General features: G+C 42.1%; 1 protein-coding gene across 3 annotated transcripts in view; it reads right to left on the bottom strand.

Annotated features, from left to right (window-relative positions):
• The window catches only part of LOC121555056 (ubiquitin-conjugating enzyme E2 E3-like), a 79,913-nt gene extending 66,423 nt beyond the window's left edge, over positions 1–13,490 (bottom strand). The window contains exons 1-3 of one of the 3 annotated variants that reach the window (XM_041868829.2): positions 13,317–13,490; positions 11,882–12,101; positions 10,106–10,156 (exon numbers count right to left, since the gene is read on the bottom strand). In XM_041868829.2, coding sequence (XP_041724763.1) covers positions 10,106–10,156; positions 11,882–12,090 — 260 coding nt within the window. In that variant the 5' untranslated portion in view covers positions 12,091–12,101; positions 13,317–13,490. Of the gene's footprint in view, positions 1–10,105; positions 10,157–11,881; positions 12,102–13,158; positions 13,296–13,316 lie in introns of those variants that run through there. The other 2 variants (XM_041868830.2, XM_041868831.2) reach the window with 2 other exon arrangements.
• Between the last annotated feature and the right edge of the window lie 614 nt (positions 13,491–14,104).

The following is a 14,104-nucleotide window of genomic DNA, read 5'->3' as shown; positions in this document are numbered from 1 at the left end:
TTCTCTGATCTCTTTCTGAACTACAGTAGGCTAAATGCAGAGCAGATCACCAATCACAGAACTAATTTACCAATTACATACAAATTTGATTGTATGAATAAATAAATGGAACATGGATAAATAAGAGAAGGCTTTTTTCATAATTTTGATAATTTGCCTAAATTATTCTTCAACAGTATCCCTGAAAAGGATTTATGTTTTCCACCTGCTGTTTCCTAATAAGAAGAGAGCTAGGGACGGACAGACGGTGAAATCTACCCTGCCATGCAGAATTAACAATCAATACACAATACAAGCAAACAACAAGAACAGCGCCAACGTATACATGGACCTAAAGTTGAGCATTTTAACCGCACAATTGTCTCTTTAACTAAATATTTTCAATGATTATGTATCCTTTATTTTACCAGGGAAGTCAAATTGAGATTGACATATTTTTTTCAAGTGAGCCCTGACTGGATATGCAGGGCAGATGCAGATGCTTCAATCCATTTTCTAGTGCTGTTGATGGTTGGTTTTTAAAGTCAGGTGTCTTTAATACTGTAGTAACCTATTCGCCTCCATCTAGGCCTACCTGTCTACACATCATTATCTTCAAAATTGCAATGTTAACAACCCACCATAATACAGTCATAAAACCACTACTTTCACACTCTGGGCTTCACTCCCACATAAAGAGGAATCTGATAACAATGCATAATAAGGAGATTGAATGTGCTGCTTCTCTCTCTCTCCCTCTGCTACCCCCCCCCCCTCCTGCCCTCCCTCTCTCTCTCTCGCTTTCTCTCCCTCTCCATCTCTCTTTCTGCCTCGCTCTCTGCCTCTCTCGCTCTCTCCCTCTCTCCCTCTCTCTGCAAATTAATTGATTGGTAGTATGGCACTGGCATGTATAGCGGCCGTTTGACGGGCTACTGACCAATTATGCTATTGTGTGTGTTTTTTTGCGCTGATCTTAACTTTTCTTGTACATAATGTTTCCGCCATTGTTTCCTATGACCGAAAAGAGCTTCTGGACATCAGAACAGCAATAAACTCGATTTGGATGAAGAATTCTACTCGGGATACTGCTCACCTGGGACCAGGCCCCAACACTCGGAAGAGGAAAAGACGGAGATATAGAGGCCGACATGGGGGCAGCCTGATGAAACTACAGCGGCGAGTAAATAAACGTCCTCTACCCTCTGTTCTATTGGCTAATATACAATCACTGGAGAACAAACTAGACGAGCTCCGTTCAAGATTATTATTCATGGTGTCGTGGCTGAACAAGGACATGGTTAATATAAATCTAGCTGATTTTTCTATGCATCGGCAGGACAGAACGTCAGCGTCTCATAAACTAAAGGGCGGGGGTGTATGTCTCTTTGTGAACAACAGCTGGTGCGCGATCTCCAATATTAAGGAAGTCTCGAGGTTCTGCTCGCCTGAGTTAGAATATTGCATGATTAGCTGTAGACCATACTATTTACCAAGAGAGTTTTCATCTATATTTTTCGTAGCTGTCTACTTACCACTACAAACCGATGCTGGCACTAAGTCCGCACTCAACAAGCTACATAGGGCCATAAACCAACAAGAAAATGCTCATCAGAGGCAGCGCTCCTAGTGGCCAGTCATTTTAATGCAGGAAAACTGAAATCCGTTTAACCTAATTTCTACCAGCATGTCACCTGTGCAACTTGAGAGAAACAAACTCTTGATCACCTTCACTCCACACACAGAGACACATACAGAGCTCTCCCTCGCCCTCCATTTGGCAAATCTGACCATAACTCTATCCTCCTGATTCCAGCTTACAAGCAAAAACTCAAACAGGAAGTACACTCAGAAAAAAGGGTTCCAAAAGGGTTATTCGGCTGTCCCCATAGAATAACCTTTTTTGGTTTCAGGTAGAACCCTTTTTGGTTCCAGGTAGAAATATTTTGGGTTCCATGTAGAACCCTCTAGGGTTCTACCTGGAACCAAAAAGGGTTATCCTATGAGGACAGCCAAAGAACCCTTTTAGGTTCTAGATAGCACCTTTTCTTCTGAGTGTACCAGTGACAGGCTCAATTCAGAAGCGGTCCAATGAAGCGGATGTTAAGCAACAGGACTGTTTTGATAGCACAGACTGGAATATGTTCCGATATTCATCCGATGGCATTGAGGAGTTTACCACATCAGTCACCGGCTTCATTAATAAGTGCATCGACGCCATCATCCCCAAAGTGACAGTATTTACATATCCCAACCAGAAGCCACAGATTAAAGGCAATATTTGCACTGAGCTAAAGTCTAGAGCTGCCACTTTCAAGGAGCGGGACACTAACCCGGCCATTTATAAGAAATCCTGCTATGCCCTCCGACGAACCATCAAACAGGCAAAGTTTCAATACAGGACTAAGATCAAATCCCACTACACCGGCTGACGCTTGTCGGATGTGGCAGGGCTTGCAAACTATAATGGATTGCAAAGGAAAACCCAGCCAGGAGCTGCCCAGTCACACAAGCCTACCAGACGAGCGAAATGCCTTCTATGCTCACTTCGAGGCAAGCAACACTGAACCATGCGTGAGAGCACAAGCTGTGTGATCACTCTCTCCGTAGCCGATGTGAGTAAAACCTTTAAACAGGTTAACATTCACAAGGTCGTAGGGCCAGACAGATTACCAGGACACGTACTCAGAGCATGCGCTGACCAGCTGGCAAGTGTCTTCACTGACATTTTCAACCTCTCCCTGACCCAGTCTGTAATACCTACACTCTTAGAAAAAAGGGTTCCAAAAGGGTTCTTTGTTGAGGGATAGGGTTCTACCAAGAACCGTTTCGATCAGAAGAACTGCTTTTGGAAGACAAGGGTTCTTTGTAAGGCAACGGGTTCTACCTAGAACCTTTTACATCCTAAGAACCGTTTTTGGAAGAAAGGGTTCTTTGATGATTCTTTGGAAGGCAAGGATTATTTGGTAGGCAAAAAGCATTCTACATAGAACCATATATCATATTTCCCAGCATGCTCTATTGTTTGTTTTACTGTAATATCTGTGTTTTTGCATGGACATTGATTGGTTGATACATTTTATGCTACACAAAGACAAATAACATACAGTTTTCAAAACTAATCCAATCTGTTAGTAATTTGATTTATTGCACCTGCTACTGAGATGGTTATTCCAGATTAGATAATAATATAATAATAATATGCCATTTAGCAGACGCTTTTATCCAAAGCGACTTACAGTCATGCGTGCATACATTTTTGTGTATGTGTGGTCCCGGGGATCGAACCCACTACCCTGGCATTACAAGCACCGTGCTCTAAGAGCTGAGCTACAGAGGACCACGATTGAGGTAATCTCAGTATTCAATCTTCCTTACCCTGGCAGTCATTCTGAATGCAGGTTGCGTGTGATTAACAATTCCACCTGTTGGATATCCTAACTCTGGCTGGATTCCAATAGGAATTACTCAGCACTTTGCAAGCCAGCATAATGTGACTTGCAGGCCTGATGTGGCCTGTAAACCAGGAGATTCCTAACACCACTGTCTTAGGGTATAACTAGGCCCTCAAAGAAAGGCCTTACATTTGAAAGGATAAGGCTGGTGGAACCTTTCATAGAGGGTTCTATGGAGAACCCTCCAAAGATAAAATGGTTCCCTTCATATAGGGTTCTAGGAAGAACCCTCCAAAGATAAAATGGTTCCAACACCATCATTAAGTTTGCCGATGACACGACGGTGGTAGGTCTGATCACCGATGGCGATAAGACAGCCTATTGGGTGGTGCCAGGACAACAACCTCTCCCTCAACGTCAGTAAGCCAAAAGAGCTGATTGTGGACTACAGGATATGGAGGGCAGAGCATGCCCCCATTCACATCGGCTGTACTGGAGCAGGTAGAGAGCTTCAAGTTCCTCGGTGTCCACATCAACATTTTCTAAGACTCCAGCCACGCAAGCCACAGACTGTTTTCTCTGCTACCGCATGGCAAGCGGTGCCAATGCACCAAGTCTGGAACCAACAGGAACCTGAACAGCTTCTACCCCCAAGCCATAAGACTTCTAAACAAGACTGCTAAATAGCTAATCAAATGGCTAACCGGACTACCTACACTGACCCATTGTACCCCCAGGACATGCTAACCTCTCACCATTCCAACAACAGGGGAGGTAAAAACATTTTGGGGTATGATATTTGTGCGTCTGTAACTTTCTCACTCATCATTATTCACGATTCATTCAGAATTATCCGTAATCATGGTAGCATCCACATTGTGTTTAGAAACATATTATATTTTTATTTACAATAAAAGTGACTCCAAAATGACACAATAGATTATTTACCATTAATTTCTATTGGGCACAAAATGACCTGGAACACAACCAAAACAAACAGCAAATGCAAAAGCACAAGCTTTATGTAGTCATTGTGTGCTATGGATATGGGACCAATTACTTAACTCTTTACTACTTCAACACACATATAAGTGAATTTGTCCCAATACTTTTGTTCCCCTAAAGTGGGGGGACTATATACAAAAAGTGCTGTAATTTCTAAACAGTTCACCCAATATGGATAAAAATACCCTTAAATTAAAGCTGACAGTCAGCAATTCAATCTCATAGTCGTTGTATCATTTGCTAGAGTACAGAGCCAAAACAACAACAACAAATATTCAATACTTTTGGAGCTCACTGTATGTCCTTTGATCATAAACGTATGTGTTTATGTGTGGTCTGACAAGACGGCATGGTGGCGTTGGTGTTTAATCAATAGCAGTGTTTCTCAGTGGGGTAATATTGGATGGTATTGGATGGTAATATATGTATTACTATCCAATACTATCAGCATAAACAGGGACATACAAACCAGGATATCCCTCATCCATCAGGTATAATACGTCTTTGGGTTAATCATTATGAATAGAATAGAACAGAATAGAAAATTTTTATTTTTCCTAGAGGGAACACCACTACACTGAGTCACTGGCCAATTTGGACTAGCAGAACACAGGTAATGTTTGAATTGATCTGTTTAAGAATGGCATTCAGTCCATTAAGTCTGTAATTAGCGTCAAATTGCAGGAGAGCTTGCACTTGGATTAGTCATTATAATCATTTCATTTGGGGGGTGCTTATATTTGTCCTGTTACACGCTTGTGGATGGACACAACTGTGAAATGGAAATGTGTTTCTTGCATATCCCAACTCCCCCTGAGACACCCACCGGGAGTGGGGTCATGGCTAGGGTCACCATTGTCCAGCGCCCCTGGAGCAATTGGGGTTAAGTGCCTTGCTCAAGGGCACAGCGAAAGATTTGTGTGTGTGTGTGTGTGTGTGGGTGTGTGCACGTGCGCATGCATGCATGTTACTTGATAGTTGATAATGCAACCGAACTGACAACAGTGAACTAGGCTATCTCAACAAACTGAAACTAGAGCCAGGTTCCTTTTTCATTTTCTTCTCTCTCTGATATGTCCAGGCCAGGCAGTGCTGCTGAAATGTGATGCATTACCATCAAATTAATGTAACCTCCAGGTAAACAACGCACTGCGGAGACCGAGTCTGCATCCCAAATGGCACCCTACTCCCTATACAGTAAACTACTTTTGACGGGAGCCTCAAATGTAGTGCACTGTATAGGGAATAGGTTGCCATTTGGGATGCAACCAGACTGACTGACTGTCCTACTAATTGAATGGGAAATCATGATCCAGGGAGGGAGCTGATAGCTGATATATAGGCATTATCGGGTTATTATCTCCTTCTGCTGAGAACACACACACACAGGATCAGGGCCCCCCTGTCCATTTTATGATAGTCATAATGATCTAAAAGGCTAAACTGATCCTACAGTCGTGGTCAAAAGTTTTGAGAATGACACAAATATTGGTCTTCACAAAGTTCGCTGCTTCAGTGTTATGAGATATTTTTGTCAGATGTTACTATGGTATACTGAAGTATAATTACAAGCATTCCATAAGTGTCAAAGGCTTTTATTGACAATTACATTACGTTTATGCAAAGAGTCAATATTTGCAGTGTTGACCCTTCTTTTACAAGACCTCTGCAATCCGCCCTGGCATGCTGTCAATTAACTTCTGGGCCACATCCTGACTGATGGCAGCCCATTCTTGCGTAATCAATGCTTGGAGTTTGTCAGAATTTGTGGGTTTTTGTTTGTCCACCCGCCTCTTGATGATCGACCACAAGTTCTCAATGGGATTAAGGTCTGGGGAGTTTCCTGGCCATGGACCCAAAATGTCGATGTTTTGTTCCCCGAGCCACTTAGTTATCACTTTTGCCTTATAGCAAGGTGCTCCATCATGCTGGAAAAGGCATTGGTCGTCACCAAACTGTTCTTGGATGATTGGGAGAAGTTGCTCTCGGACGATGTGTTGGTACCATTCTTTATTCATGGCTGTGTTCTTAGGCAAAATTGTGAGTGAGCCCACTCCCTTGGCTGAGAAGCAACCCCACACATGAATGGTCTCAGGATGCTTTACTGTTGGCATGACACAGGACTGATGGTAGCGCTCAACTTGTCTTCTCCGGACAAGGTGTTTTCCGGATGCCCCAAACAATCGGAAAGGGGATTCATCAGAGACTTTACCCCAGTCCTCAGCAGTCCAATCCCTGTACCTTTTGCAGAATATCAGTCTGTCCCTGATGTTTTTCCTGGAGAGAAGTGGCTTCTTTGCTGCCCTTCTTGACACCAGGCCATCCTCCAAAAGTCTTCGCCTCACTGTGCGTGCAGATGCACTCACACCTGCCTGCTGCCATTCGTGAGCAAGCTCTGCACTGGTGGTGCCCCGATCCCGCAGCTGAATCAACTTTAGGAGACGGTCCTGGTGCTTGCTGGACGCCCTGACGCCTTCTTCACAACAATTGAACCTCTCTCCTTGAAGTTCTTGATGATCCGATAAATGGTTGATTTAGGTGCAATCTTACTAGCAGCAATATCCTTGCCTGTGAAGCCCTTTTTGTGCAAAGCAATGATGACGGCACGTGTTTCCTTGCAGGTAACCATGGTTAACAGAGGAAGAACAATGATTTTAAGCACCACCCTCCTTTTAAAGCTTCCAGTCTGTTATTCTAACTCAATCAGCATGACAGAGTGATCTCCAGCCTTGTCCTCGTCAACACTCACCTTTTGTGGCAGGGCTGAAATGCAGTGGAAATGTTTTTTTGGGATTAAGTTCATTTTCATGGCAAAGAGGGCCTTTGCAATTAATTGCAATTCATCTGATCACTCTTCATGACATTCTGGAGTATATGCAAATTGCCATCATCAAAACTGAGGCAGCAGACTTTGTGAATATTAGTATTTGTGTCATTCTCAAAACTTTTGACCACGACTGTACATCAGCACTCCTACTCTGAGAGTGCACAGCGCAGTGCAGAGGATCAGACCATGAAAAGCCATCAAATCCCTGCATTGTCAATTACCATTATCAACGTTGTATCAGGAATCCCCTAGTCGTGCCGCGGCAGGATATCGATCCCCCGTTTCAATTCAGAAGACACACGGTGTGGGCTGGAGCTCAACAATACCGCATTACCACAACAGGAAGCGGAGGAGGAAAAAAACATTCACCCACAGACATTAAGCCACATCTTGCTGATCAGTGGTCCATGATCCACGACCACATCCTCACAGGGATACAGTGACCTGAGCTGCATCTCAGTGAGGAAGTCTTGCATGGCGAAGGTTAACTTAACCTATGCATACATGCAACATCACCGTTTTAGACAACAGAATGTTTGTCCAAAGGCGTTTCTGATAAATGGCTCTTGACTAAAGGTAGCAGACTACATCAACCCTTATGCCACCACACACTAACTGCTTCCATTTTAAAACCACAAATGTGGAGTCAAAGGAATTCATGTCGGATGTTAGTGTGATATTTGTGCAAGGTGAATCATCTCACACGGCGTCTTAAGAGAGGGGCTTTCAAAGGGTCAGTGGGCACACTTTGTGTTTGTTTAACAGGAAATGATGAATGGTAGCAGCCCAATAGAGGGGTGAAGGGGCTAGTCTAAAGAACATCAGAACCCCCCTTTAAGCCCCGGGTCTAGAGAACCAAACAAAGACCATATGTCATAGTGCTGCTTCATGAATAAATCTTAGAAGGAAATTCCCGGGCCAAGGTCAGTCATTAGAGCTAATCGACTTAATGAATGAAACCCAAATTCAGAGGGATAACTCAAACTCAATGGAATACAAATAATTTAGTCACTGTGTGTAATTTCTCCTTGGTTGAAGACATTTAAAACGCAATAAAAAAAACAGTGAAAATACAACCGCCGGTATCTGTGCAACAGTGGTTTGGATAAAGAATGTTTGCCCACCCCAGTAAGCAAAGTATTGTAAAGTTTATCAAATTGCATGACAGCTATTTCATTTCAGAAGTCTCGAGACTGACAAAATGACATTCAAGAATCTTTACAAACAGACAAAAAAAAAATCTCCCAAAAACGTGTTTCATTGAATTAAAAGCCAAAAAAATTAAAGGCAAAAAAAATTCTGCGGCCATCAAAAACATAGAATCATACTTTCACTAATTAAACATAATTACACTGAATCTGCAGCATCACATCTGCTTTATAAAACACATATCTATGTCAACTCCGTTGTAAACACATATCTGGTCCTCTGTAGCTCAGCTGGTAGAGCATGGCGCTTGTAACGCCAGGGTAGTGGGTTCGATCCCCGGGACCACCCATACACAAAAATTTATGCACGCATGACTGTAAGTCGCTTTGGATAACAGCGTCTGCTAAATGGCATATAATATCTATGTCAACTCCGTTATAAACACAGACCCATGGGGCGGCGCACAATTGGCACAGTGTCGTCCAGGGTAGGGGAGGGAATGGCCGGCAGGGATGTAGCTCAGTTGGTAGAGCATGGCGTTTGCAACGCCAGGGTTGTGGGTTCGATTCCCACAGGGGGCCAGTATGAAAAAAATTAAATGTAGGCACTCAATAACTGTAAGTCGCTCTGAATAAGAGCGTCTGCTAAATGATTAAAATGTAAATGTATGTCAACTCCATTATAAACACATATCTATGTCAACTCCGTTATAAACACATATCTATGTCAACTCCATTATAAACACATATCTATGTCAACTCCGTTATAAACACATTCTATGTCAACACCGTCATAAACACATATCTATGTCAACTCCGTTATAAACACATATCTATGTCAACTCCATTATAAACACATATCTATGTCAACTCCGTTATAAACACATATCTATGTCAACTTTGTTATAAACACATATCTATGTCAACCCCGTTACAAAAGATGGATTCTAAATTGACAGAGTTCAAATGGAATAAAAGACAGTCTGCATAAATGCAACATCTGTTGCATTATTAAAAACATGACAGTGCAAAGACCATAGCTAAACATAAATTATTTAACACATCAAAAACCACCACACCAGACTTCCCTCTTTAGCTCTGCTTTGAAGCCTAGCATTGAAGTAATATAAATGTCCTATTACAACACTATAATAGTAATGCAACAAGTTAAAAGAAAAATCTGCAACAGTGCTGTGTGACAGTAGAACACATAACAGGCAGCCTTAAGGCGTCTGCATGCTTCCCAACCGGAACAGTTCGGTAGAGTTTGTGCATATATTTTGACTACATTTTGTGACGTTGTTGTTGGTTTTGGACTTCGGTGAGGGTTTTTTCAGCTGTTCTGCACACAACAATTTTTCTGGAGGCAAGCCAAAGTTCAGAGCCGAAGTCTACGCCCCTTCGTCGGTGATTGGTTAACAGTAGGAATTCTTCAATTAAGTCTTTGTTGTCATTCAACGAGAGACGACTTGTTTTCATGCAATTTTTTTCATAGAAAAATACTGCACCAAACATCTTAGTTAGATGTAAAATGTAAAAAACTTCAAAATGTATGACAGATTTCTATTTTGAGGAATAGGAATCGTTTTTCAAGCGAAGGTCTTTTTTAAGGGAGTATGCGAGCACACTCGTTCGGTTCGGCTAGACAAGTTCGGCTAGGCGCCAGCCGAACTGAAGCATGCTGACGCCTTTAAGCCTTATCAACAAAAATAGCTAAACTGAGAATATGAATGAATATGAAATCTTTGCCATACCTGCAGTTAGGTGGTGGATCTAGAGTGATCTCAGCGAGCTCCTTCTGGATTCTGTGGAAGAGAAATTAGAAATGTGTTGAAGCTGTGAGAGGAGACTCTACAGCATTACACTAGAGCAGCCCTGTAGGGATGAACAATACACACATTAAAAACACAATAAAGTCAACAGACTTGTTTCTATTGTGGTCCTTGCTGTCAGAGAGAGAACAAACCAATTTTGATAAACTCCTTTATCTACTGGGTGAAAAACCACAGTGTGCCATCACAGCAGCAAGATTTGTGACCTGTTGCCACAAGAAAAGGACAACCAGTGAAGAACAAACACCATTGTAAATACAACCCATATTTATGTTTATTTATTTTCCCATTTGTACTTTAACTATTTGCACAATGTTACAACACTGTATATATACAAAATATGACATTTGAAATGACTTTATTCTTTTGGAACTTCTGAGTGTAATGTTTACTGTTAATATTTATTGTTTATTTCACTTTCGTTTACTATCTACTTCACTTGCTTTGGCAATGTTAACATACGTTTCCCATGCCAATAAAGCCCTTACATTGAAATTGAATTGAGAGAGAGAAATGTGAGAGGAGAAGAGTAGCTGTGAGAAGAGAAGAGATTTACAGCACTAGACTAGAGTAGCCGGTGTAGACTAGGGATTTACACTGCCCTCTACCGGCGATGCTCTAACTGCACGGCTCCACCCCCCACCCCCCCCACCCCCACCCCTCTCTCTCCACTCAGCCCAGCTAACATGGCTGCTTCCTCTTTGTTCTCCCAGGCAGAACCCGAAGCCCAGAACAGCAAAACTTTCTCTCCTTTGTTACTCCCTGTCCGTTTACCCCAACACAACCCTCTCAGCCCCAGCACAAAGCCACCACCCTCACCTACCACCCCGCAGCTTATCCACCAATACCAGTCACTTTTAGCACAAAATATCTTCTTTTAAAGCTTATATGCAAATGAGGCAGAGAGGGAGAAGGAGGGGGGAGGACCTTGGGTATATTTGACAGGGGCTTTAAACCAGAGAGCTGCGTAGGGTGCTGTTACTAAAGCATTATTAACGGTGTGTAAGTGAGAGAAGGGGAGGATTTTTACATACTTGCCACTCAATACATTTGTATTCTCATCTACTGTTAAGACTATCGTGTAGACAAGTCAGTTTCTTTTTGAAGCTCAGATAAAATTGCATCCAACTGCTTTATATTTATTAGTTGTACTTTAAAGTGATCATTCTCCTCTTACCCAACACTAAATATAGTCACATAGAGGAAGAGGACATTTGTCATAATAATATTTTTGACCATTTTCTCCCCAAACTTAGAAACACTTTTCTACAGCCAAACAAACACAGGTTGCAACACAGGAAAGACAAACTGTGAGTGTGAAAATACCTATTTTACAATACTCAACCATCCTACATGTGAATATATTCAAAACAATTCATCCTCAGATACATAAGTCCTGCTCTGCTCCTGTAGCCTAACTTGACAAATTATCCATATCCAACGACACTGAACCAAGTAGTCTAATAAAGCCACGACTACGATAATGTAGTTCCATGGCTTTCGTTTTTAACAATCTTATTTGGCACAGGAATAATAATAGTTTAAAAATAAATATCTCTCCTTTGTGTCTCAAAGGATTAAAGCATTATAAATGAACCATCATTCCTTCATTAGGCTACTCAGTTTAGCAGAAGGATCACGTAGACGACATTATCCCTAATTGGAAGAAGACAGTGATTATGATAATGAAGGCATTACCTTTTAGCACTAGTGGACAACTTGGCGGTAGTCTTGCTGGATAATTTGGTGGGTTTCTTCTGTTGCTGAGGAGGTGTGGCGGGCTGCTGTTTTCTCTCCTCTGCCTCGTCGGGCTCCGGCACCGCCGGGTCTCTCTGGTCCGCATCAGAACTACCACTGCTGGTGCTTGGACTCTCATCATCTGACCGCCCCTGTCTTTCACTGGACATTTTGATTCCCCCTAAAAAAGAATGACAGAAACGTTATTGAACTGATCAATGTGATATAGGCTAGCCTCTATAGGCCTATAGTCTTTCACTGGACATATTTCCCCCCATAAAGAATAAAGGATAGAAAAGTTATTAACTGGATCTATCAATGGGATACATACAGAGAGAGAGAGAGAGAGAGAGAGAGAGAGAGAGAGAGAGAGAGAGAGAGAGAGAGAGAGAGAGAGAGAGAGAGATGTTGCTCATCAGACAGGTAGGTTATCATCCCTCAACTTTACATTATTCTCTGGACTGGTAGACCCCTTTGTGGTTTGGTCTTTGGTTTGTAGCCTACATGAGTTTCATTTCTCAGAGTCTGTGTCCTGTCTGTCGATTTACATGGTTGGATGTTGAATATTACAGTCTATTCATCAAAAGTTGTTTATAAACAATAGCTATAGACTATTTATAAATAAAATATATGTGAGTACTTTCTTAAAATTCCTGTCATTTTGAAGGACAAACGATGTTCATAATGTTTCCATAATGGTCACCACACGCCTATAGCAAGCTAGATGGTTAGATAAGGGGCACCAAATCATTCCATTAGCTCGATCCAATTGGCTTTGAATAATCCCCCCCCCCACAGAACCATAACACGAGTGCAAATATTGTTAGGCTACAATATCGCAGCTCATTTGTAGCCTTGTCGTTAATAAAAGCAGGCTCGGATTCAATCATTGTGACTACTGACTGCTAGGCTACCTTCGTTTTGTGGTGAGATTCCCGAAGACTTTATCTGTCAAAAGCCAAGCAATAGGGCAAAATAAGACAGAACACTCACACAGCATATAGTCACCAGCGCACAAATATTGGTTGGGAGAATGCGAATGAAGAGCTGCAGGGAAAACATAATTGCACCTATTTGCAGTAAGGGGGACTCGCAAGGCATGCAGGCGAGCTAAATAAAACATAGCATGTTTCTCTCACTTTAGGAGAGCATTGATCGTATATACGCGACGAATATGAGCATATTGATTATAAGTCCTTTGACGCATTCTAAGGAACGGTAAATGGTTCGAATCCGACCTTAGAATCCTTTGTAGAACGGAGAGGTTTGTTTTGGTAGGAGACACTCCGGTATCAGCATGGTGTACCAACTGATGCATGAAGTCAGTTCTGAGCAAGCTCCCTCTAACACGACAGCGCTGAAAACACCAATAAAGGACGATCTTTCTCCGCCTAACCTAGACTCTCCCGAATCCTTGGAGCTTCTTCTTTACCTTTAGCGTGGTCTCGTCCTGATCTGGGCCGGGTAGGAGCGTTAAAAATACGGTGGAAATGGAGCCGGTAAAACAACGAGCTCCGGCCAAGCTGTGGACATTGGAGAATCGGAAAGAGAGGAGACGCTGCAGTACTGGCTTGGAATATACAGGTGGCGCTGCAAAACGAGTGAGTCAATCGTTGCTTTGGGTCCATTGAGTCAAGGGGATCGTTTTCACTCTCGCTTCCAAATGATGGTCATGGAGCAAACGGCACGAAATCAACTGTCTGTCACTCCTTGCAGTCCTCTGATATTCGTTCGAGTAAAGGAGCACATGTAGGATTATTGTTGTTTTGAAACAGCAGAGGGGAATTCCAGAACACAGGTTTGAACAACGCTTGGTATGTGTCATTTACTACAGTTGGATACAATGTTGCCTTGTGAAAGTTTGCAGTGATGAATGCCTTGACTGCAGCTGTTCATGGAGCAGGATAACTGATACATTGTAAATAGACAAGGCTGGAATTGTATCCCTTTGTAAAAAGTTGAAAGTTACTTGTCAATGTATTACATATGTAGGCCTATTACCTAATGCATTTGTTTTCTATCATGGAACATGTATCTATTTTACATGCAATGTTAATAATTAATAGCCTATAATATCTTCATAGAATTCATTTCAAATTTGTATCATAGTTGGAGAACTGATTTTATTTGAAGTGCCATTTGAATAGGCTACAGTAGGTGCAGTTCTATTGATTGCTTTTTACA

This window comes from Coregonus clupeaformis, chromosome 40 (assembly GCF_020615455.1).
Source record: "Coregonus clupeaformis isolate EN_2021a chromosome 40, ASM2061545v1, whole genome shotgun sequence".
Lineage (NCBI taxonomy): Eukaryota > Metazoa > Chordata > Actinopteri > Salmoniformes > Salmonidae > Coregonus > Coregonus clupeaformis.
This window is presented reverse-complemented; position numbering and strand designations above follow the sequence as displayed.